Source organism: Oryx dammah, unplaced genomic scaffold (genome assembly GCF_014754425.2).
Source record: "Oryx dammah isolate SB20612 unplaced genomic scaffold, SCBI_Odam_1.1 HiC_scaffold_28, whole genome shotgun sequence".
Taxonomy (NCBI): domain Eukaryota; kingdom Metazoa; phylum Chordata; class Mammalia; order Artiodactyla; family Bovidae; genus Oryx; species Oryx dammah.
The window spans coordinates 67,559,341-67,582,679 of record NW_024070212.1 but is presented as its reverse complement, the minus strand read 5'-3'; the positions used below and the strand labels follow the sequence as shown (position 1 = coordinate 67,582,679).

Below are 23,339 nucleotides of genomic sequence, written 5' to 3'. Positions count from 1 at the left end.
TGTATTCGAACTGAAATTTAAACAAAATGTACTAGATGGTCTGCCAATTTTCTTTTCACTAGCCCTAATGCCTACCAAAAGCATCCCAGATCTAGGATCCTGCATACTGAGGCAGTAAAGCACAGAGTTTTTTTGTTTTGTTTCATTTTTTCATGGAATAATCCTATTCTTTTTAAAATATTCATTTATTTTTGGCTGTGCTATGTCTTCATTGCTGCATGTGGGCTTTCTCTAGTTGTGGCAAGTGGGGGCTACTCTCTAGCTGTAGTGGGGCTTCTCACTGGGGTGGCTTCTCTTCTTGCAGAGCACAGGTTTTAGAGGCATGAGCTTCTATAGTTGTGGCTCACGGGCTTGGTTGCCCCATGGCATGTGGAATCTTTTCAGATCAGGGACTGAACCCGTGTCTCCTGCATTGGCAGGAAGATTTTTTTTTTTTTAACCACTGAGCCACCAGGGAGGCCCAACAGGTAGACTCTTAACTACTGGACCACCGGGGAAGTCCAGAGCATAGGAGTTAAAAGCACACACTGCCTAGGTTTAATCACAGTTCAGGCACTCATTCAACAAGTCACTTCATCTCTCTGTGCTTCCTATGGAAGATTGTTGGTGGGGAAGCAGAGAATGTAACAATGGTGTTTATGACACATGGATTGAGTGAGTTATTAATAATATACTGTAAAAGATCCCACAGGGTTCCTTCCAGGTCCTCTCCAGTTGCCATATCTATCTCCCAGTTGTTGGGAATGTAGGCAGGCAGCTGATGACTCAGCTGTTTTGTTCCACAGGACTTGCTTTTGCAGGGAACTGCCTCACTCAAGGTTACACCGTCATTCAGAGGGCAACCCTTGGCCAACGGCTGCCCGATGCAGTATATGGAGGCCTAGCGCCTGTGTCAGAAATTCCTATAATTATGTCTGAGGCTTCAACTGTAATCACAGCATGGATCAGCTTCTTTTTTTGCCCAGCCCTGTCCTCCTCACTTCCTTTCCAGTGTATCTCCAGAGAGCACTTCATAATAAGCCCTCTGCTTGCAATCCTCTGTCTCAGGGGTTGCTTCCAAGGAACCCAAGCTTCACAGCAGAATGAGGCTGGGCACAAAGTAAGACTAATCATGTTAGCTATCATTATTTCTCCTATTCCTTTTTGGCTTTTTATTTTACCATCTCTCATAAATCAGAATCAATATTGCCCAGTGGCTATGGAATGAATTGTGTCCCCTCAAAATTCCTATGTGGAAACCTAATCCCCAGTGTGATGGCATCTGGGCGTGGGGCCTCTGGGAGGCAATGAGGAAGCAAAGATGGAGACCTCATGAATGGTTATGCCCTTATAAGAGAAGATGAGAGAGGATCTCTCTTTCTACCCTGTTAGGATACAGCAAGAAGGTATGCCTTTGCAAATTAGGAAGGAAGCTCTGACTAGGGACTGAATCTGTGGGCTTCACCTTGATCTTGGACTTCTCAGTCTTCAAAACTGTGAGGAATAAACCCCTGTTGTTTAAGCCGCCCAGTCTATGGTATTTTTATTGTAGCAGCCCAAACTTACTATCAGCTCTTACCAGCAAAGGTACCCAGTAGTAATTTAAAGGTGTTGGTCCTTCTATAATCATTGGGAGTCTTTCAGTGAAAAGTAGAAAGGCCAGGACACCTAGAGCAAAGGAATATAGCTTTTTGTCAGAAAGAAGTTTTTCTTTTTTCTAATTTAAATTTATTTATTTTAATTGGAGGCTAATTACTTTACAATATTGTATTGGTTTTGCCATACATCAACATGAATCCACCAGAGGTATACACGTGTTCCCCATCCTGAACCCCTCTCCCTCCTCCCTACCCATACCATCCCTCTGGGTCATCCCAGTGTACCAGCCCCAAGCATCCCTGTATCCTGCATCAAACCTAGACTGGCGATTCATTTCTTATATGATATTATACATGTTTCAATGCCATTCTCCCAAATCATCCCACCCCCTCCCTTTCCACAGAGTCAAAAAGACTGTTCTATACATGTGTGTCTCTTTTGCTGTCTCGCATACAGGGTTATTGTCTAAGCACCTGTTAAATTAAAAAAAAATCTTCATTGTTGTTGTTATTGTTATTATTATTACTATGACTACTTACCTATACAGCCAGCAACTAGAATCTTTCCCAGGATTAGTACAAAGTCTGTCACTCTATCCATAACTGCAATTCTGAGAATCAGAAAAAAAAAAAGGATAATTTTGTGTTTAACTTAGATTTGTTACTAGAAATTTATGAAAGTAAATAATCCACAAATTCATTTTGATGTGTCTCTGCTGAAATCTTATTAGCATGTATTAAATGCAAGAAATGAAGGAACCCAGGCATGAAATTCTGACTTATTTATAAGGAAGTAAACAGAAAATGGCATTATAGGGGTGTCGGGTGCTATTGGTGGTGTCAGCCTCTCTCACTCTAATTTGAGGACTATAGACACCCTGCATCCTGGGGATGGCTGCACTGGTTCTCTGATTTTGTTCACTCAGACTCTGTCAATTTTGGGAGAAAAGAAAAGTCAGAAATGTGATGAATTTTTGTGTGGGGAATTTCTTGAGCACAGGGTATAATAAAGATGAGTGAGTGCCAGTGGGTATAAAGGTATAGGTGGATGATGGGAGCAACAATTCAAAGACATACAAAGAAATTAAAGGTCTGAAGGAGAAGATTTATATCTTTTAAAATAGAAGATTCATGTCTAATAAAAACCACCAACATGTGAAGTATAAATGCTCAAGATTACCAAACCATCCACTGCAATGCTCAACCTGCTTACTTACTTTAAAATATTTCTCATCAGCAGATTGAAAGCATCTCTTGCTGACTTGCAGAAGTTTTTGCCGTATATTGCCATCTGAGGAAGACAGTTGATATTATTCTGATAACTTAACAAGACCAACAGACAATCCAATGACAGGAACATTAATTAATTCTCTGTCACCCATACAGTTACTCTCATTCATCTTTCCAACCTTAAGGCTTATGGGAAGCTTGGGAACCATGTATCCTCAATTCTGCACAACTCTCAGAGTCATTGACAATAAGGTATATTTCAGTTGCTATTTTCTCTTAATTCCATGGGAAATACACAAATTTAAACAGAGGTTCAGTTCAGTCCCTCAGTCATGTCCAAGTCTTCATGACTCCATGAACCACAGCACGCCAGGCCTCCCTGTCTATCACCAACTCCCGGAGTCCACCCAAACCCATGTCCATCGAGTTGGTGATGCCATCCAACCATCTCATCCTCTGTCGTCCCTTCTCCTCCCACCCTCAGTCCTTCCCAGGATGAGCGTCTTTTCAAATGAGTGAGCTCTTCTCATCATGTGGGCAAAGTAAACAGAGGTAGGTCTTCTCAAATCCCAGGTCACAGCTTGTCTTTGAAGGGTTTGGCTATGATGTGTTGCTGAATAGGTGAAATGTAGCATTCACATTAACAATTCCTCTCAGGAAACCTTGTGCTTCCAATACACACTGGCTTTATTGATTAAGAGGCTCAATAAAATATTCTCACTGGAGTTATATAAATGACTCTTTGAATATCCATAACTATTTGAATCACACCGTCAGACCCTATATCACTGTGATAATCAAGGGTTAATAAGGTTGTAGTTGCTAAATTTTAGAACAATATTTTTGGATCCCCTATTTTTTAAAAAAATCTCTTTAGAAGCCTCCATATTCCTATTGGAAATAAGTAACAAATTCAGTTACATTATCAATTCCCACACATTTCAAAACAAGAATCATAAAAAAGACCCTTCCTTAAAAATGTGTAAAACCCAGAATTAGAAGAAATATTTTCTTTTCATCGTGAAATCTAAACTAATTAAGCTTCCCTCCCATGGAAGTATGTCAAAGACAAATAATATTATTTTCAATCTAGCACATTTTTATATTTCTAAGGGAAATAATGAGCTTCCCAGATGGTGCAGTGGTAAAGAATCTGCCTGCCAATGCAGGAGATACAGGTTTGATCTCTGGGTCAGGAAGATCCCCTGGAGGAGGAAATGGCAACTCACTCCAGTATTCTTGACTGGAGTATTCCATGGACAGAGGAGCCTGGAGGGCTACAGTCCATGGGGTTGCAAAGAGTCAGACACGACTGAGGGTACACACACACAAGGGAAATAATATTTTCCCTCTCCACAAAGGTATTGAAGGTAATAATGAAGTACAGTTAAGTTATTATCTCAGCTAGGAAAGCACAGCCCTGAATCGTGCACTGGATTCACAAATTCTTGTATCAACATGGTGATAAATTCAACTGCTTGATGTACAAGTGCTTTTGAGATGGAAATATAGACATGGGGTGCGGGTTTGCAAAGAAGTTTAGTAAATAAAAATAATCTACTTACCATAACATAGGCATTTCTGTTCAAAAACTTTACTGCTTTTTCCAAACACCAGAAACAGCATCTCAGGCAGCATTTTAGGAATTTAGAAATGTTGCTCTGGGCCTCTATGAGAAGGAGATATTTAAACCTATTAATTATTTGTAGACTCTATAAATAAAAATAATAGTAAAATTTTAAATGGGCTTTTCAATTTAACTGTAGTAAAATATATATATAATTTACCATTTTAACCATTTTTAAGTGTACAACTCAGTAGCATTAAGTACATTCACAGTATTGTGAACCTGCCATCACTATCAATTTCCAGAACTTTTCATCATCTCATAGAAACTCTGTACCCTTTAAAACAATAACTCCTCATTCTCCCCTCCTCCAAGTCCCTGGTAACCTCTATCATACTTCTGTTTGTATGAATTTGCATCTTCCGGATATGTTATATAAGTGGAATCTTACAATATTTAACCTTTTGAGTCTTGCTTATTTCACTTAACATTATGAGGATCCATCTATTACATTTATTTTTGGAGCTGAATAATACTCTGTTGTACGTATGTATGTGTGTGTATATGGGTGTGTGCATATGGGTGTGTTTTTTCTTTTATCTGTTAATGGAAATTTGGGTTCTTTCTATCTTTTGGTATTGTGAATAATGCTGCTATGAATACTGGTGCCCAAGTATTTATTTGAGTCCCTGCTTTCAACCCTTTTGAGTATATATTTAGAAGTGGAAATGCTGGATCATATGGCAATCATATTTTTAACTTTTTAAAGTTAAAAACTGTTTAACTGTTTAACTGTTTTCCACAGTGGCAATATGATTTTACATTCTTACCAGGAATATACAGGTGTTCCAATTTATCCTCAACCTACAAACATACTATTTTTCATTTTTTGATAGTAGCCATTCTATTTGGTATGAAGTGACAGCTCATTATGTTTTTGATTTGGATTTCCAAAATGACTAATATTGAGCATCCTTTCATATATTTATTCACCACTTATATACTTTCTTCAGAGTGATATCTAGGCAAATCACATGCAGGAGGAACAAAGATGGTAACAAGGAGGCTCCTGAACTTCCCTCCTCCCACAGATGCACCAAATGTATAACTACACTGGGAGCTATTTCCTCTGAGAGAAATCCAGAAACAAGCTGAGTGACTCCTTCACATCAGGCAACTAAAACAATCTAACAGTGAAATTGTAGGAAAGGCTGAGACACACTCACCATAAAGCCTACCCCTGGCACAATGCCATACAACCAGGACAATACCCCCAACTCTCAGCTTCTCCCTGAGGAGTAAATGGTTTGAGCAGCTCATCAAGGATTCCAACTTTCTCACCCAAGAGACAGAGATTCCCACCCAAGAGACAGACCCCCAAAACATTTAGCTCTGAAGCCAAAGAGGCTTATGCCCCCAAGTTCTATGGGACTATAAAAAACTATAGCAATCACAGAGACTAGCAAAGAGAAAGCAAGCAAAAATGCCCATCTTCCAGTCTTTTCCTGGGAAGGGACTGAGTGCATACTTTATAACACCCTGCCTAAAAGTTGAATTTCTAATTTGCACACTCTAGCTCTACCCGTGGTCCTACAAGGAGCTAGGGGGAGCAGGTCACAAACTTCTCTTTGGAAGGAGTTTGTACACATGCCTGGTGACCCAGCTTTGTGTAGCTCTAGATAGGGCTTGTACTTATGAGTCTCACTGGACTGTAGAAAACAAAGAATCAGGTTTTAAATGGTTAAGGAGTGCCCTACCACCACTAACCACTACCATGGTTATGTATCCTGGCTGAGTGCTGAGGAAGCAGGCAAAAGCTTCCCTCCTAGTTTCTCCCTGAAAAGGGCTTAACTACACACTTTTCCAGCTGATGTCTGAGGATTTAGCTTCTCATCAGCCTTGTCTAGGTTCTGACTGTGACCCTTCCCTTTGAGACACCGACAGGTCTAGTTACACTTTCAACTACTAGGAGCTACTTAATTATGATGGCTAGGACAATCACAAAGATTTGAGAGAATAAGAAGCTTGGGCTGGGCTGATTAATGAAGCTCATCTCCTACATGAGACTAGATGTCAAATTGGCAAAAATGGCTGCTTTATCTAATGCACAGAAACAAATACAGAGAGTGAAGGAAAAAAATGAAGAAACAAAGGAATATGTTCCAAAGAAACAAACAAGATATATTTCCAAAACTGGCATTTATGAAACAGAGATCATTGACTTACCCCATACAGAACTCAAAATTATGGTCATAAAGATGCTTACCATGGTCAGGGAGCAATGAATGAACAAAATGAGAACTTCACTAAAGAGAGAGAAAATTTCTAAAAATCAAACCGAATTTATAGAGCTCAAAATTATAATAATTGGACTGAAAAATTAAATAAAGGAACTCAACAGCAGACTAGATCTAGCGAAAGAAAGGATCAATGAATTCAAAGACAATGCAGTGGGGTTTATCCAGTTAGAAAGCATGAGGTTGTAAGAGACTGATGTGACACCATCAAGCAGACCATTATATATATTGCAGAGGTCCCAGAGGGAGAAGAGAGAGCAAAAAGGGGCAGAAAACATATACAAAGAAATAATGACTGAAAATTTCCCTAGCCTGGAGAAACAGACATCCAGATCCAGGAAGTTCAAAGAATACCAATCTAAAGAGATCCACATTGAATCACATAAAGTTAATTTTCAAAAGTCAGGTAAAGGCATCAGGAAAGAAGGAACTTCTTATATACAAGGAAATCCCCATAAGAAGATATTTTTCAGCAGAAACTTTGCAGGCCAGAATGAAGTTGAATAATATATTAAAAGTGTTGAAAGGAAAATCTGCCAACCAAGAAACTATCTATGTGGCAAAGTTATCCTTCAATATTGAAGGAAAGGTAAGAGTTTTCCAGACAAACAAAAGCTAAGAGTTCATCACCAGTACAACAGCCTTACAAGAAATATTAAAGGGAGTTCTTTAAGCTGAAACAAAAGGATGCTAATTAGTAACATGAAAATATATGAAAGCATAAAACTCACAGTAAAGGTAAATATACACTTAAATTCAAAATGCTCTGAAATTTTAATGGTAGTAGGTAAATCACTTAGAACTATAGTATAAAGGTTAAAGACAAAGTATTAAAAGGACTTTTTTATGTGTAACTAAATAACTTGTTAATGGATCCACAACATAAAAAGATGTAAACTGTGATATCAAAAACATTGTAGCATAAAATATATGTGTATAGGGGATATACAAAGGTAGAGCTTTTGTATGCATTACTAATTCACTTGTTATCAGCTGTAAGATATTTTAACTATAAGGTCAGTCAGTCAGTCAGTTCAGTCACTCAGTCGTGTCCGACTATTTGCAACCCCATGAATTGCAGCACACCAGGCCTCCCTGTCCATCACCAACTCCCGGAGTTCACTCAGACTCACTTCCATTGAGTCCCTGATGCCATCCAGCCATCTCATCCTCTGTCATCCCCTTCTCCTCCTGCCCCCAGTCCCTCCAAGCATCAGAGTCTTTTCTAATGAGTCAACTCTTCGCATGAGGTGGCCAAAGTACTGGAGTTTCAGCTTTAGCATCATTCCTTCCAAAGAAATCCCAGGGCTGATCTCCTTCAGAATGGACTGGTTGGATCTCCTTGCAGTCCAAGGGACTCTCAAGAGTCTTCTCCAACACCACAGTTCAAAAGCATCAATTCTTCGGCGCTCAGCTTTCTTCACAGTCCAACTGTCCCATCCATACATGACCACAGGAAAAACCATAGCCTTGACTAGACGGACCTTTGTTGGCAAAGTAATGTCTCTGCTTTTCAGTATGCTATCTAGGTTGGTCATAACTATTTGGTTATTATACTGCTGGTGTGCTCAGTCATGGCTGAGTCTTTGTGACCCGATGGACTGTAGCCCTCCAGGTTCCTCCATCCATGGAATTTTCCAGGCAAGAATACTGGAGTGGGTTGCTACTTCCTTCTCCTTTAGTTATTATAACTATAATATATTTTACATAAGCCTTACGATAACCACAGAGTAGATACAAAAAAGGAATCAAAAGATACCACATATAAAATGATAAAATCACAAAGAAAGAGAAGAAAAAACAAAAAACTTTAAAACAGACAGAAAACAGTTCAGTTCCGTTAACAAGATAGAAATAAGCAAGTCTATAATTTTCAATAATTACAACTATGTAAATGAACTAAATTTTCCAGTCAAAGGACTGAGTGGCTGAATGAAAAATTTTTTAAAAGATTCAAGTATATGCTACCTACAGGAGCCTCATTTCACCTTTAAAGACATACTTAGACCAAAAGTGAAATATTAGAAAAAGATTTTTCCATGAAAATGGAAGCCAAAAGAAATCAGGTGTACCTATATTTGTATCAATCAAAAGAGACTTTAAACCAAAAGCTGAAATAAGGCACAAAGCTCATTCAGTTCAGTTCAGTCTATCAGTCATGTTCAACTCTCTGTGACCCCATGGACTGCAGCACACCAGGCCTCCCTGTCCACCACCAACTCCTGGAGTCCACTCAAACTCATGTCCATTGACTCAGTAATGCCATCCAACCATCTCATTCTCTTTCATCCCTTCTCCTCCTGCCTTCAATCTTTCCCAGCATCAGGGTCTTTTCCAATGAGTCAGTTCTTTACATCAGGTGGCCAAAGTATTGGAGTTTCAGCTTCAGCATCAGTCCTTCCAATGAATATTCAGGACTGATTTCCTTTAGGATGGACTGGTTGGATCTCCTTGCAGCCCAAGGGACTCTCAAGAATCTTCTCCAAAACTACAGTTCTAAAGCATCAGTTTTTTGGCACTCAGCTTTCTTTATAGTCCAACTCTCACATCCATACATCACTACTGGAAAAACCATAGCCTTGACTAGATGGAACTTTGTTGGAAAAGTAATGTTTCTCCTTTTTAATATGCTGTCCAGGTTGGTCATAACTTTTCTTCCAAGGAGTAAGCATCTTTAAATTTCATGGCTGCAGTCACCATCTGCAGTGATTTTGGAGCCCCCCAAAATAAAATCTGTCACTGTTTCCACTGTTTCCCCTTCTATTTGCCACGAAGTGATGAGACTGGATGCCATGACCTTAGTTTTCTGAATGTTGAGTTTTAAGCCAACTTTTTCACTCTCCTCTTTCACTTTCATCAAGAGGCTCTTTAGTTATTCACTTTCTGCCATAAGAGTGGTGTCATCTGCATATCTGAGGTGATTGATATTTCTCCTGGCAATCTTGATTCCAGCTTGTGCTTCATCCAGCCCAGTGTTTCTCATGATGTACTCTGCATATAAGTTAAATAAGCAGGGTGACAACATACAGCCTTGACGTACTCCTTTCCCTATTTGGAACCAGTCTATTGTTCCATGTCCAGTTCAAACTGTTGCTTCCTTACCTGCATAGATTTCTCAAGAGGCAGGTCAGGTGGTCTGGTATTCCCATCTCTTTAAGAATTTTCCACAGTTTGTTGTGATACAAAGCTCATTATACGATGAAAAAAGGGTCCATTTGTGAAGAGTAGATAGAAATTATAAATATTTATGCACCTAACATTGGAGCACCTAAATATATAAAGTAGATATAAATAGATATGAAAGAAGTAATATTTAGCAATATAATAATAGCATACGTTTTCAAAATTCCATTTTTATCAATGGGTTGTCCAGATAGAAAATCAAAAAGGAAGCATTGGACTTAAGTACATATTAACAAATGTTAAGATGGACTTAACATTTATAGTACTTTCCATGCAACCACAGCAGAATACATATTCCTCTCAAGTATACATGGAGCATTCTCCAGGATAGATCATGTTAGGTCACAGAACAAGTCCTAATAAATGCAAGACGTCTGAAATCATATCAAGCCTCTTTTCTAAAGACAATAGCATGAAACTAGAGGTCAATTACAAGAACAAAACTGGAAAATTCACTAATGTGTGGAGATTAAACAACATGCCACTGAATAATCAAGAGATGATGGAATAAATCAAAAGTGAAATCAAAGAGTAACCTGAAACACTGGAAATAGAAACGCAACACATCAAAGCATACAGAATGCACCAAAGCAGTTCTAAGAGGTACGGTCACAGCAATAAACACCTATGTTGTTAAAAAATGATCTCAGACAACCTAACTTCACACCTCAAGGAATTAGAAAAAAAAGAAGAAACCAAGTACAAAGTTAGTATAAGAAAGGAAATAGTAAAGCTCAGACTGGAAATAAATGAAAGAGACTGAAAAAACAATAAAAAAGATATATGAAAATATCAGCTGTTTTTTGGCAAGCATAGAATTGACAAACCTTTCACTAGATTAATTGATTAAAAAGGAGAGAATACTTAAATATTAATAAATTCAGAATTGAAACAAGCAACATTATGACTGATAACATACGTAAAGGATCATAACTGACTACTATGACTACATATGACTACTATTTTACACTGACCAATGTGACTACCTAGAAGAAGTGAATAAATTCACAGAATCATATAACTTGCTGAACTGAATCATGAAGGAAATGAGAATCTGAACAGATCAATTTCTAGTAAAGATTTTGAATCATTAATCAAAAACCTCCCAACAAAGCAAAGTCCAGGATCAAATGGCTTTACTGGTGAAATTTTACCAAACATTCAAAGATAAATATAAATATAACTCTTCTCAAACTCTCAAACCACAGAGGTGGAGAGAACATTTACAAACTCATTTTATGAGGTCAGCATGACCCTGATACCAAACCCACACAAGGACACTGCAAGAAAAGAAAATTATAGGCCGGTATCCCTGATAAATATAAATGCAAAGATCCTCAACAAAATATTAGCAAATTGAATTCAATATGAAATTAGAAGAGTCACATGCCAAAATCAAGTAGGATTTATACCAGGATGCAAGGATGGTTCACCATATGCAAATTAATAATATGTTCCGCATTAACAAAAACATCTATTTCTGCTTTATTGTCTATGCCAAAGCCTTTGACTATGTGGATCACAATAAACTGTGGAAAATTCTTAAAGAGATGGGAATACCAGACCACCTGACCTGCCTCTTGAGAAACCTGTATGCAGGTCAGGAAGCAACAGTTAGAACTGGACATGGAACAACAGACTGGTTCCAAATAGGAAAAGGAGTACGTCAAGGCTGTATGTTGTCACCCTGCTTATTTAACTTATTCACAGAGTACATCATGAGAAATGCTGGGCTGGATGAAGCACAAGCTGGAATCAAGATTGCTGGGAGAAATATCAATAACCTCAGATATGCAGATGACACCACCCTTATGGCAGAAAGTGAAGAAGAACCAAAGAGCCTCTTGATGAAAGTGAAAGAGGAGAGTGAAAAAGTTGGCTTAAAACTCAACATTCAGAAAACTAAGGTCATGGCATCCAGCCCCATCACTTCACGGCAAATCGATGGAGAAAGAGTGGAAACAGTAGAAACAGTGGCTGACTTTATTTTGGGGGGCTCCAGAATCACTGCAGATGGTGATTGCAGCCATGAAATTAAAAGATGCTTACTCCTTGGAAGGAAAGTTATGGCCAACCTAGATACCATATTAAAAAGCAGAGACATTTCTTGGTCAATGAAGGTCTGTCTAGTGAAGGCTATGGTTTTTCCAGTAGTCATGTATGGATGTGAAATTTGGACTATAAAGAAAGCTGAGCACTGATGAACTGATGCTTTTGAACTGCGGTGTTAGAGAAGTCTCTTGAGAGTCCCTTGGACTGCAAGGAGATCCAACCAGTCCATCCTAAAGGAGATCAGTCCTGGGTGTTCAGTGGAAGGAACTGAAACTGGAATTGAAGGAAGGAAGGAATTGAAGCTGAAACTCCAATACTTTGGCCACATGATGCGAAGAGCTGACTCGTTTGAAAAGACCCTGATGCTGAGAAAGATTGAAGGCAGGAGAAGAAGGGGACGACAGAGGATGAGATGGTTGGATGGCATCCCTGACTCAGTGGACATGAGTTTGAGTGGACTCTGGGAGTTGGTGATGGACAGGGATGCCTGGCGTGCTGCGGTTCATGGGGTTGCAAAGAATCTGACACAACTGAGCGACTGAACTAAACTGAACATTAACAAAATGAAGGTGAAAAATCATATGATTATCTCAATAGATGCAGAAAAATTACTTGACAAAACTCAACCTCCTTTTGTAATAAAATTTCTTGGTAAATTGGTTAGGGAAGGCTTGAACATAACCAAGACCATTTCTTACAAACCCACAGCTAATATCATACTCAATGGTAAAAAGCTGAAAGCTTTTCCTCTAATAATAGGTACAAGACAAGGATGCCCACTAATGCCACATTTTTTCAGTTTAGAACTTGGAAGTCTCAGTCAGAGCAATTAGGCAAGTAAAAGAAATAAAATGTATTCAAATCAGAAAGGAAAAAGATTGTCTCTGTTTGCAGATCACATGATATTACATAAGAAAACTCTACAGTCTCCACCAAAAAAACAATTAAAGCTAATACATGAAATAAGTAGAGTTTCAGGTAATAAAATCAATATACAAAAATCAGTTGTTTTTCTGTATACCAACAACTAATTATTGGAAATAGAAATTGAGTACAACTTCATTTACAATTAAATCAAAACAATAAAATAACTAGAAATAAATATAAATGAAGAGAAATACTTGTATATTAAAATTGTGAGCTATTGACAAAAAAGAATGAAGAAACAAATAAGTTGAATATATTCCATGTTCATGGATTGAAAGAATTAATATTGTTAAAATGTAATTTAATGTACATTTAAAATATAATTCTTGGGCTTCCCTGGTGGCTCAGATGGTAACGAATCTGCATGCAATGCGGGAGACCTGGCTTCGATCCCTGGGTTGGGAAGATCCCCTGGAGGAGGGTATGGCAACCCACTCCAGTACTCTTGCCTGGAGAATTTCCATGGACAGAGCAGCCTGGTGGGCTACAGTCCATGGGGTCGCAAAGAGTTGGACCTGACTGAGTAACTAAGCACCACACAGCACAAAATGTATATAGTACCCAAAGCAATCTAAAACTTTCATGCAATTCCTATCAAAATTTCAATGCCATTTTTCACAGAAACAGGAAAAGCAATCCTAAAATTTGTATAACATCACAAGAGATCCAAAATAACCAAAGCAGTTAAGAAAGAGTAACAAAGCTAAAAGTCTTATACTTTCTGGTTCCAAACTCTTTTACAAAGTTAAAGTAATCAAAACAGTATGGTACTGGCATAAAAAAAGAGAGCCCAGAAATAACCCATGCATCTATGGTCAATTTTTGACAAAGAAGTCAAGAATAAACAATGGGAAAAAGACAGTTTCTTTAATAAATGGTGTTAGGAAAAACAGATAACCACATGCAAAAGAATGAAATTAGACCCTTATCTTATACCACACAGAATAATCAATGCAAAATAGATTAAAGACTTGAATGTAAAACCTGAAACCATAAAATCCTACAATATTTTATAGTGGTAAGTTCCTTGACATTGGCCTTGGCAATGACTTTTTAGATTTTACACCCAAAAAAGGCAAATGCAACAAAAGCAAAACTAAACAAGTAGGCTACATTAAACTAAAAAGCTTCTGCACAGCAAGAAAACCATCAGAAAAATGAAAAGGCAACCCACTGAATGGGAGAAAATATTTGCAAACCACATGTGATAAAGGGTTAATATTCAAAATATACAAAGACTTTATAGAATTCAACAGTAAAAAACAAATAACCAAATTAAAAATGTGTAAAGAACCAGAGTAGATGTTTCAAAGAATACAGACAAATGGCCAGTAGGTGCATGAAAAGGTGTCCAACATTACTTATATCAGAGATAAGCAAATCAAAACCTCAATGAGATGTCACCTCATACCTGTTCACATATCTGTTATCAAAACTACAAGAGATAACAAGTATTGGTAAGATGTAGTGAAAAGGGAACCCTTGTACACTGTTTGTACGAATGTTAATGTTAATTGATGTATCCACTATGGAAAACAGTATGGAGGTCCCTTAAGAAATTAAAAATAGGACTGCCATATGATCCAGCAATTCTAATTCTGTATATATAATTGAGGGAAACAAAATCACTATCTTGAAGAGATAATTGTACTCCTGTGTTCATTGCAGCATTATTTACAGTATCCAGTGTATGGAAACAACCTAAGTGCTATTCAGTTCAGTTCAGTTCAGTTCAGTTGCTCAGTTGTGTTCGACTCTTTGTGACCCCATGAATCACAGCATGCCAGGCCTCCCTGTCTATCACACCAACTGCTGGAGTTCACCCAAACTCATGTCCATCGAGTCAGTGATGCCACCCAGCCATCTCATCCTCTGTCATCCCCTTCTCCTCCTGCCCCCAATCCCTCCCAGCATCAGGGTGTTTTCCAGTGAGTCAGCTCTTCGCATCAGGTGGCCAAAGTATTAGAGTTTCAGCTTCAGCATCAGTCCTTCCAATGAACATCCAGGGCTGATCTCCTTTAGAATGGACTGTTTGGATCTCCTTGCAGTCCAAGGGACTCTCAAGAGTCTTCTTCAACACCACAGTTCAAAAGCATCAATTCTTCAGCACTCAGCCTTCTTCACAGTCCAGCTCTCACATCCATACACGACCACTGGAAAACCATAGCTGTGACTAGATGGACCTTAGTCGGCAAAGTAATGTCTCTGCTTTTTAATGTGCTATCTAGGTTGGTCATAGCTTTCCTTCCAAGGAGTAAGCATCTTTTAATTTCATGGCTGCAATCACCATCTGCAGTGATTTTGGAGCCCCAAAAAATAAAGTCTGACATCTATTTCCCATGAAGTGATGGGACCAGATGCCATGATCTTAGTTTATTAGGTACATCAATCAATAAAGTATAGAATAAATAAATAAATATATATATTTATTTAAATAAATAAAGTATATATAAATAAATGGAATATTATTTAGCCATAAAAAAGAAAGAAATCTTACCTTTGCAATAACATGGCTGAACCTGAAGGGCATTATGCTAAGAGAGGTAAGCCAGACAAAAACAAATATGCATGGTATTGCTTATACATGGGGGAAAGATTGTAATGCATATAAACTGAATAGAATGGTGGTTATCACATGCTGGGCATGGAAGAAATTGGGAGAGGCTTATAAACTTTTAGCTATAAGATGAATAGGTTTTAGGATATAATGTAAAACATGACTACAGTTGATGATACTGTATTGTATATTGAAATTTTCTAGGAGAGTAGAACCTAAGCATGCCCACCAAAAAAAGGAAAAAATGTCCCACTTTAAATGCGGGGATCCTGTCACAATGTATACATGTGAAAGATCATGGCATCTGGTCCCATTAAATCATCATTTGTATACTTAAAAATTACAATTTTATTTGTCAGTTATACCTCAAGCTGAAAAAATTTTACTTAAAAAATCCTTTGCCCATATTGAATTAGGTTATTTTTGAGTTGTAGGAGTTATTTATACATTCTAAATATTAGTTGCTTATCTGGTATATGAGTTGCAAGTATTTTCTCCCATTCTGTGGGTTGTCTTTTTACTTTCTTGATAATGTCCTTTGAAGTACAAGCACTTAAAAATATTGATGAAGTGTAATTTATCTTTTTTTCTTTTGTTCCCTTTGTGTTTTTAGTATCATATCTAAGAAATCATCTTTAAATCCAGTGTTAAGAAGATTTATTTCTATGCCTTCTTCTGAGACTTTTATAGTTTTAGCTTTTATGTTTGTCTTTGATCCATTTTGAGTTAATTCATGTATATGGTGTAAGGCAAGGGTTCATTCTTTTGCATGTAGATATCCAGTTTTGTTACATTAGTTGAAAGAAACTCTCCCACATTGAATAGTCTTTTTGTAAGCATTTATTTTAGGGCTCTCTAGTCTATCTCAGATCTATACGTCTGTTGTTATACCAGTGCCACACTGTATTGATTACTGTAGGTTTATATTTAGTTTTGAAATCAGGAACTGTATGTTTTCCAACTTTGTTGTTCTGTTTCAAGATTATTTTGACAATTAATAATAAAATCTTTTAAAGTACATTCTAAACAGCTTATGTTTTCGTAAACTGTATGTGTCATGTATGAGCAAATGACATCCACAATTTATATTTTAAGCCTGTGCTGTTTTGAACTCTAGACTTAGAACTGCCTGACATTCCCACCATGCTTCTCAATAGTAACCTGTCAAAAACACAAATTTTAATCTCTTTGAATTGTGTTCCTTCTGGCTTCCATAATTTAGTAAGTAACATCACACACTTTTGAAGAAGGAAATGGCAACACACTCCAGTATTCTTGCCTGGAGAATCCCATGGACAGAGGAGCCTGGTAGGCTACAGTCCATGGGGTCACAAAGAGTCGGATACAACTGAGTGGCTTTCAGTATCACACACTTTTTCTCTTTTCTTTACCACTGCTCCTATCCCCACTCCCTCAACAAGTCCTGTTGGCTTTTCCTTCTAAACATCTCCCCAGTCTGACCACATCCATCCCTATTACTGGATCCAAGTTACAGTCATTATGTTCCCCCAATCCCTGATCCAGTCTACTCTATTCACAGAAGTCAGGAAGTCTGAGAAAAGATGAATTCTAGAATCTTACTTTGAAGACGTTTGTCCAAGTATTCTAGGATTAATCTGAACATCTGAATTATTGCAAGAATTAAAGATCCAAATGCTAGGGATCCTGTGTGATATCTGGACAAAGATAAAATGAGAATAAAGGTTAAAATATTGTTACTAAGAACACAAAGGATGTTAGTTAATTTTTATTGGTAAAAGGGTTGATAGAAAAGAACTTCTACTCTCTTATTCAGATTGACAAAGGTTTCCATAGAGGCCTTTAAACCATAAATATCCATTTTGTACTTCATCTACAAAAATGATACCAATAGCCTATCATTTTATATTGATTTTATGTTTGAGCTGAGCAATGAAGAAAGACAAATTCATCCTTAATCTTTAATTTAGTGACCTCCCCTACTTTTTCACTCCAGTAACCTTTTAGAAGGATTGGCCTGAGTAGGGGTTAAAAATAAAATGATGGCTATAAAACCAAACAAAGCCATGGACATTCATGAATCTTGAATTATACCTTTGACCTCAAGTACCTTGCCACTTGAATTATAAGCACACTAAACATAACTGGGAAGATAGATGTAGTGTTCAATGTGAAACTTACCTTATGGCTCGTCCAAATGCAGTAAAAAGTGGATAGGGTGGGATGTCATCAGGTTTTTTCAAGGCCCAATAATAAGAAGCAAAGGCACCAGCAAGGGCACACTGACCCAATGCAATGACAAAGTTTATAAGCCAGAGAAAGACGAATAGATTGAGTAACTGGAAGGTAGTGATGTACTGATGATATAGGCTCTTTCCACCATAGAAAGCAAAATGACACTGAGCCCCAGGGCAAGCTTTGGCAATTTCAGTTGTATTAAAACCCTGCACTCAGAAAAAAGAAACCAACAAGGATAATATGATAATAATATTCCAAGACAATGCCTTCCCTGCATTCTCTTGTGCAGCCCCCAACTGCTTGTCCTGCTCTTCTATTAGCTTCTGCTGTTATTTCTATTTTCTATAACATTACTTTATACAGTTGTTTCTTGAGTTATGGAAAAGTATCTCATTTTACCATCACATGTTCATTAATCTGCATCCACTATAATTTTACCTGTATTAGTGTGGTTGTTGACTGTACATAATTCTTAGGTATATGACACAACAAGTGAGCTCAGGCAATAGCAGTGTTTTCTCTCTGTTCTACCCACTGTTTTCAGTACTCTTCAGCTAACACCTGACTCACTCTCCCCTTCTCTACAGTGATCCTCATCAGTGTACAGGGTCCCTATTACAGGATTATTCCTACAACAATTATTAGATGAAATGTAGTAGAGTTCTTTATTAAAGTAAATAAAAGAGTTTCTTTTACTCACCACTGGGTCACAGGTTTTATTTTCATGTTCACATTGCCCTTGTGGGGCTATGACTTTGTATATAGGTGCCCCTGATGTAGCCAAGTAACTGAGTGAACTCTATTAAGGTTAAATTATTTGCTGGCAGATTGAATAAATGGACAAGAAAATAATATGTGAATAACCCAAAAGTGTACTGAAAGACTAATTTCAAAAAACTTATAATCTAATAATTCATTCATTTTAAGACCCAGAGTAATATAACATGGGTCAGGTACACTGAGTGGCCCCTTAAAAACAATGAAATATAAAAGAGTTTTTTTTCTTTTTAGGTATTGCAAAGGAGAAGTACCATATGTGAAGATAAAATAAAACCTACCATGTGACCTATTTGAGGGGAAATTCAATTGGTTCACTTTTTTAGAGCTTAGCAGTCATCACCATCATCATCAGCATCGTTTCAATTATATCTTTAGGATATTTCTAGTCTTTCCAGGATGAAGAGGTATATAAACTCCCAGTTTCTGAGAAATAGTATGGACCTGAGGTTTAAAGAAGTCAATTAACAAAGGATACAGTGCTACCACAGCCCAGTAGGAAATGCAGACTGAGACGAAAAAGAAAGTTAAAGCTGGATAAATTAAAGTACTAGGGATGTATCCAATGGCTCTGAAATAAAACAAATAGTTGAAATTCAAAATGATACAGTTACAATTTCTCAATTAAAATTTCATCTTTTAGAACTAGACTGAATTCATTCAAAGAACAGTGGTAATAACCATTGACTCTTTTTTGCTGGTATTAAGTAATAGTTGGTTTTAATTTTTATTTATTTATCAAGTTAATAGCTTTCTTTCAGTGCTCCTGTTTGATTCCTGCCAAAAGTTCTCCAAACCTTCTCCTCTTTGGTTATTTCTGTCTAACTCAGACAGACTTCATGCTTTATAATCATGGTATTTCTCCCTTTTGTTTAGACATTTAAAATTGCAGAGGATCTTGACAATCATCTGATCAAACGTGAGAATCCATCTTTAATTCAAGAATCCCTTCTGAACTGTCTTCAGAACATGTTTCTTAGTCTCATATGACACAGCTTATTCTATTTTCTTAACAACCAAAGTATTAGGAAGTTCTCCTCCTGCCTGTAATTCACATCCACTACCTTCTGGAGAAGAAATGACCACCTTTTCCACACAGCAACCCTTCAAGTAACTCTTTCATTTTCCAAGATAAATGATTATTTTGATATTTCCTCCTAAGATATGCTTTCTAAAATATTCACATCCTAGTTACTCTATTACTACTTTTGAATAATTTTTTAGCATATGACACTAAATTAACTCTGTGTTGTTTGATGTAGCCACTGAGAACTACAATAGAACTATTTCCACTCCTAATGCATTGACACACTTTTTTCTTCAGTCATGCCATGGGGCATGCATAATCTTAGTTCCTGGACCAGCTGATGGAACCCTTGCCCTCTACAGTGGAAGTGCAGAGCCCTAACCACTGGACCACTAGGGAATTCCCATACTGACACATTTTAGATTCATTTTTTTTATTTGTTACCTTCTCCACCTCACTATTTAGACTATGCTATTCTCTCTTTCCTCCAGACACTGATGTGAGTGAAATACTGGGCATCCCTATGATTACCTTGTATTCTCACGCCAATTTATTCCAGCTCTTATTTTCCTTTGAAAAAAAAAAATCTTTAATCTGTCAGTAGTAACTGCTCTTTAACACGCACATGCACACACACACATTTAGAGGCATAGCAGTTGGATAAGTGAATTGTACAATATCGTATTATTTAAGGAATAACCCAGCAAATAAGTAGCTTTCAGTGGCTAATGATAGGGCTTCAGTTATTGTGGGAAGGACAGATTTAATTTAGCAAACTGCTTGTTAACTATTTCAAACACTGGCTCTAGGTGGCACTATTATTATTATAGATGACAGTTTTGTTAAAACAATCCTTAAAGACTACTTAAAATAATTTGGTCCTTGGTCATTAACAACCCAGTTTCCATTGTTTGTAACAAAGGACATGATCTGTTGGCTTTTAGTAATACTTTCTTTATTGTTTCCATGCATTGTTCAAAAGTTTAATTTATTATCTTCAAGTGACCTTTTGGAAAAGTTTAGAAACTGTAGATGTTATTACCTCACACCATGAATTTTATGAAAAATTGTGTTTATTTTGTAGCATTTTAAAATAAAAATGACTCTGGGTATACAATGTTCTTGAATTGAGAGCTGTAGATACAAAAACCTATAGTCTGGTGCTGCTAAGACCAATTACTCTGTCTACTGGCAAATTTTGTTACTTATACAAAACTAGCAAGAGCATATACTTGACTTTATAGAATTACAGTGATCTACAGTTCTGCAAATGATCTCAACCATCAGTATTAATATATGACTCAGTATGGGAGCAATACAACATATAATATAACTAACTTTTATTAGCACTCTATCACTTACTTTCATATAAGCTATCCTCCTAACATATATTTGGTGTTTTAAAAAAGTGCTAGTGCACAGACTACACGGGTTTTAGCTTTATTTTGCTCTAAGATAATCAGTGTTTGGGGATTTTGAAAGACTTGTTAGTGTGAACTTTTTTAAATGTGGCAAAGTCTGAACTTGAACAAGTTTTCTTGAATGGAAAGCAGATTTAACAGGCCATCTTAAAGGGAAAAGAGTCTGGGGCATCTACAAATAAGCAGTGACTGATATGAAAGACAGATATACATTATGCAAGTCTCTCCATCAAGGCCTTACTTGCTCCCCTCCTTCAGCAGGGCGATGGAGATACGGATTCGGGTCCTGAGGAAGATCAGCATGAGGATGATGAACAGTTCAAGGAGGCAGAGTATTATCACTTTAAACAGGAAAAAAATATTAGTGTGTGATGCAAATCAAACCAAAGAGCAAACTTTCTGTGCAAACATTAGACTGATGTTCAGGATGATTTCTGCCAGCTCTGACACTTCATAATTTAAGTAGTGCTACCTCTCTCCAAAGATGCCAGTTTTAGAAATTCACTTTTAAGACCTTTGAGAAATGCTTAAAAAAAAATTCTGGATTAAAACTTTTAGCTAGAATTTAAACAACTGTGTTGGACAGGCTTCATTTTATCTATGGAAACATTTCACACCACTTGTAGAAATGAGAAAATAGGCATAGAAGAAAAGGAAGGGCTGCTGTAGACAACTCTATGTTAGATGTTTTCCCTTGTAAACTTCCTTGAGTAAGAGAATCATTATAGAACAAAGTTTTTGAGCTGCTGCCAGGCTCACAATGCCTCTTAACTGATCTTGCTGACGGATAGGGTGAGGTTCTGGGATACCAGAGTTTTAGTTTGTGACCCCACATTTTTAGTTTGTGCCTTGATAAAATCAGAGTGTAATGCCAACCCAAGCTGTGTAATAAAAGTCTGAGAGTTAGAATTAAGGGAATCTAGTTCAGTTTTTTTTCCTGCTGTACCATCATGAATCACTGTTAAGTATACATATAACCCCTCCCTCGTGAGCCTCTCTCTCACCCCTCAATCCACTCCTTTAGGTCTAGTTTAGTTTTGAATTGATGCTTGTATGCCTCTTGAACTAAGAGTTATACACATTAACTGTGTCAAAACCACATTTATGTGAGGTAAGTGAACCTGCGAAGAAAGAATAAAGTGTACGAGTGTAAAGAAAGAGAGCAAGTAGAGGAAACCTTGGCTCCATTTTGGCTTTTTGTTTCCTAGATCCAGGTCCACTTGGAAGTCCAGCTGCTTTTCTGCTATTTGGAGTTTGGTGAGACACTTCTCTGTTCTTAGAATAAATGCCTCTGCCTTGCCTCCAGCTTTGTTTGTTTTTACTTGAAGCCAAACAGCCCTAATTATTATATTCCTCAATTTTATGACATACCTTTAATTTAGTAATAACCTTTGAGGAAAAGTAAAAAATCCTTTATTAAATGTCTGTCTATTGATTATAAAATTCATCCTGACCTCAAAGATGTTAAAAAGTAAAAAGATGTGGAGTCTAAATTAAGGAATATAGTATGGCTAATAACAGATTCTGAAATCATGAAAGAAACTTAACGAAAAGTTAAATTCCTACCCATGAAAAGATCCACTCTACAACATTCCTGTTAGTTATTCTGCTCATGTCTGAACACTTCCAAACATAGGACACTCATTTTATTCTATTGTTATACCACTAAGATTCAGATGTTTATCATACCTCAGTTAGTATATCCAAGTGAGGAGAAACCAGTTAACCCAGAGATGTGGGAGGTTCTCAGTAATGTAACATCTCCCTGCTACATCTTCTTTTATTTCAACTGTACATTTATGTTTTTATGCATAACTGATTCTTTTAAAGCTCCACTGAGCCCAAAACTGTGGAGTGTAGCCATATTAAACTAAAATCATTATCATCTTTGGATAAACTTAAGAATATAAACTGTGTCAGTCACTTTATGTTCCAAAATCGCATTGTAAAAGAACACTGAATATTAAATTTGTACTTTTACAAAATTATATTATTTTAAATGGTTATATTAAAGAAATTTAGCACCCCTTTGAATTTATATATTCCCTCCCTTTGTTTAAATAAGAGCAAACAATAGAAACATATTTTTCGAGACCCTACAGAGAAGCTGGTATAAATCTAACCTTATCAAGGAGGCTGGAATAATTAATAGAAATGAAAATAGAACCATCTTCTAATACAATCCAAGACCCATAAAATGATCATTTTTATGTGTATTACTCCACATATTTTTAGTGTTTCTGTCAATAAGTATAATTTCACATGTATACCCTTGTCACTGGTGCTGAGAATTATAAGCACAGAGCAAATAATGTCTGATATTATTTCATAATGGATTATGAAAGTTAACACTCATTTGAGGAAAGATAAGTATTCTTAGACTTGAAAATAAAAGCAAGCTCTGCATTTTCCTCAAAGTACCTCTCTTAACTTTTCCAATGGCAGATTCTAATCATCTCAATGATTTTGTGTCAAAGATCCTTAAAAGAAGCAGCGGGATGACCACA

At 37.0% G+C, this 23,339-nt stretch overlaps 1 protein-coding gene across 1 annotated transcript in view; it reads right to left on the bottom strand.

The window, feature by feature from the left end:
- LOC120856559 (choline transporter-like protein 5) overlaps positions 1–23,339 on the bottom strand; it is a 151,026-nt gene that overhangs the window by 6,912 nt on the left and 120,775 nt on the right. Inside the window, exons 12-20 of the mRNA XM_040231928.1 lie at positions 21,074–21,173; positions 18,863–18,955; positions 18,308–18,395; positions 17,551–17,813; positions 16,972–17,066; positions 4,373–4,476; positions 2,795–2,868; positions 2,118–2,188; positions 1,559–1,647 (exon numbers count right to left, since the gene is read on the bottom strand). Of these exons, the coding sequence (XP_040087862.1) occupies positions 1,559–1,647; positions 2,118–2,188; positions 2,795–2,868; positions 4,373–4,476; positions 16,972–17,066; positions 17,551–17,813; positions 18,308–18,395; positions 18,863–18,955; positions 21,074–21,173 (977 nt within the window). The remainder of the gene's footprint in view (positions 1–1,558; positions 1,648–2,117; positions 2,189–2,794; positions 2,869–4,372; positions 4,477–16,971; positions 17,067–17,550; positions 17,814–18,307; positions 18,396–18,862; positions 18,956–21,073; positions 21,174–23,339) is intronic.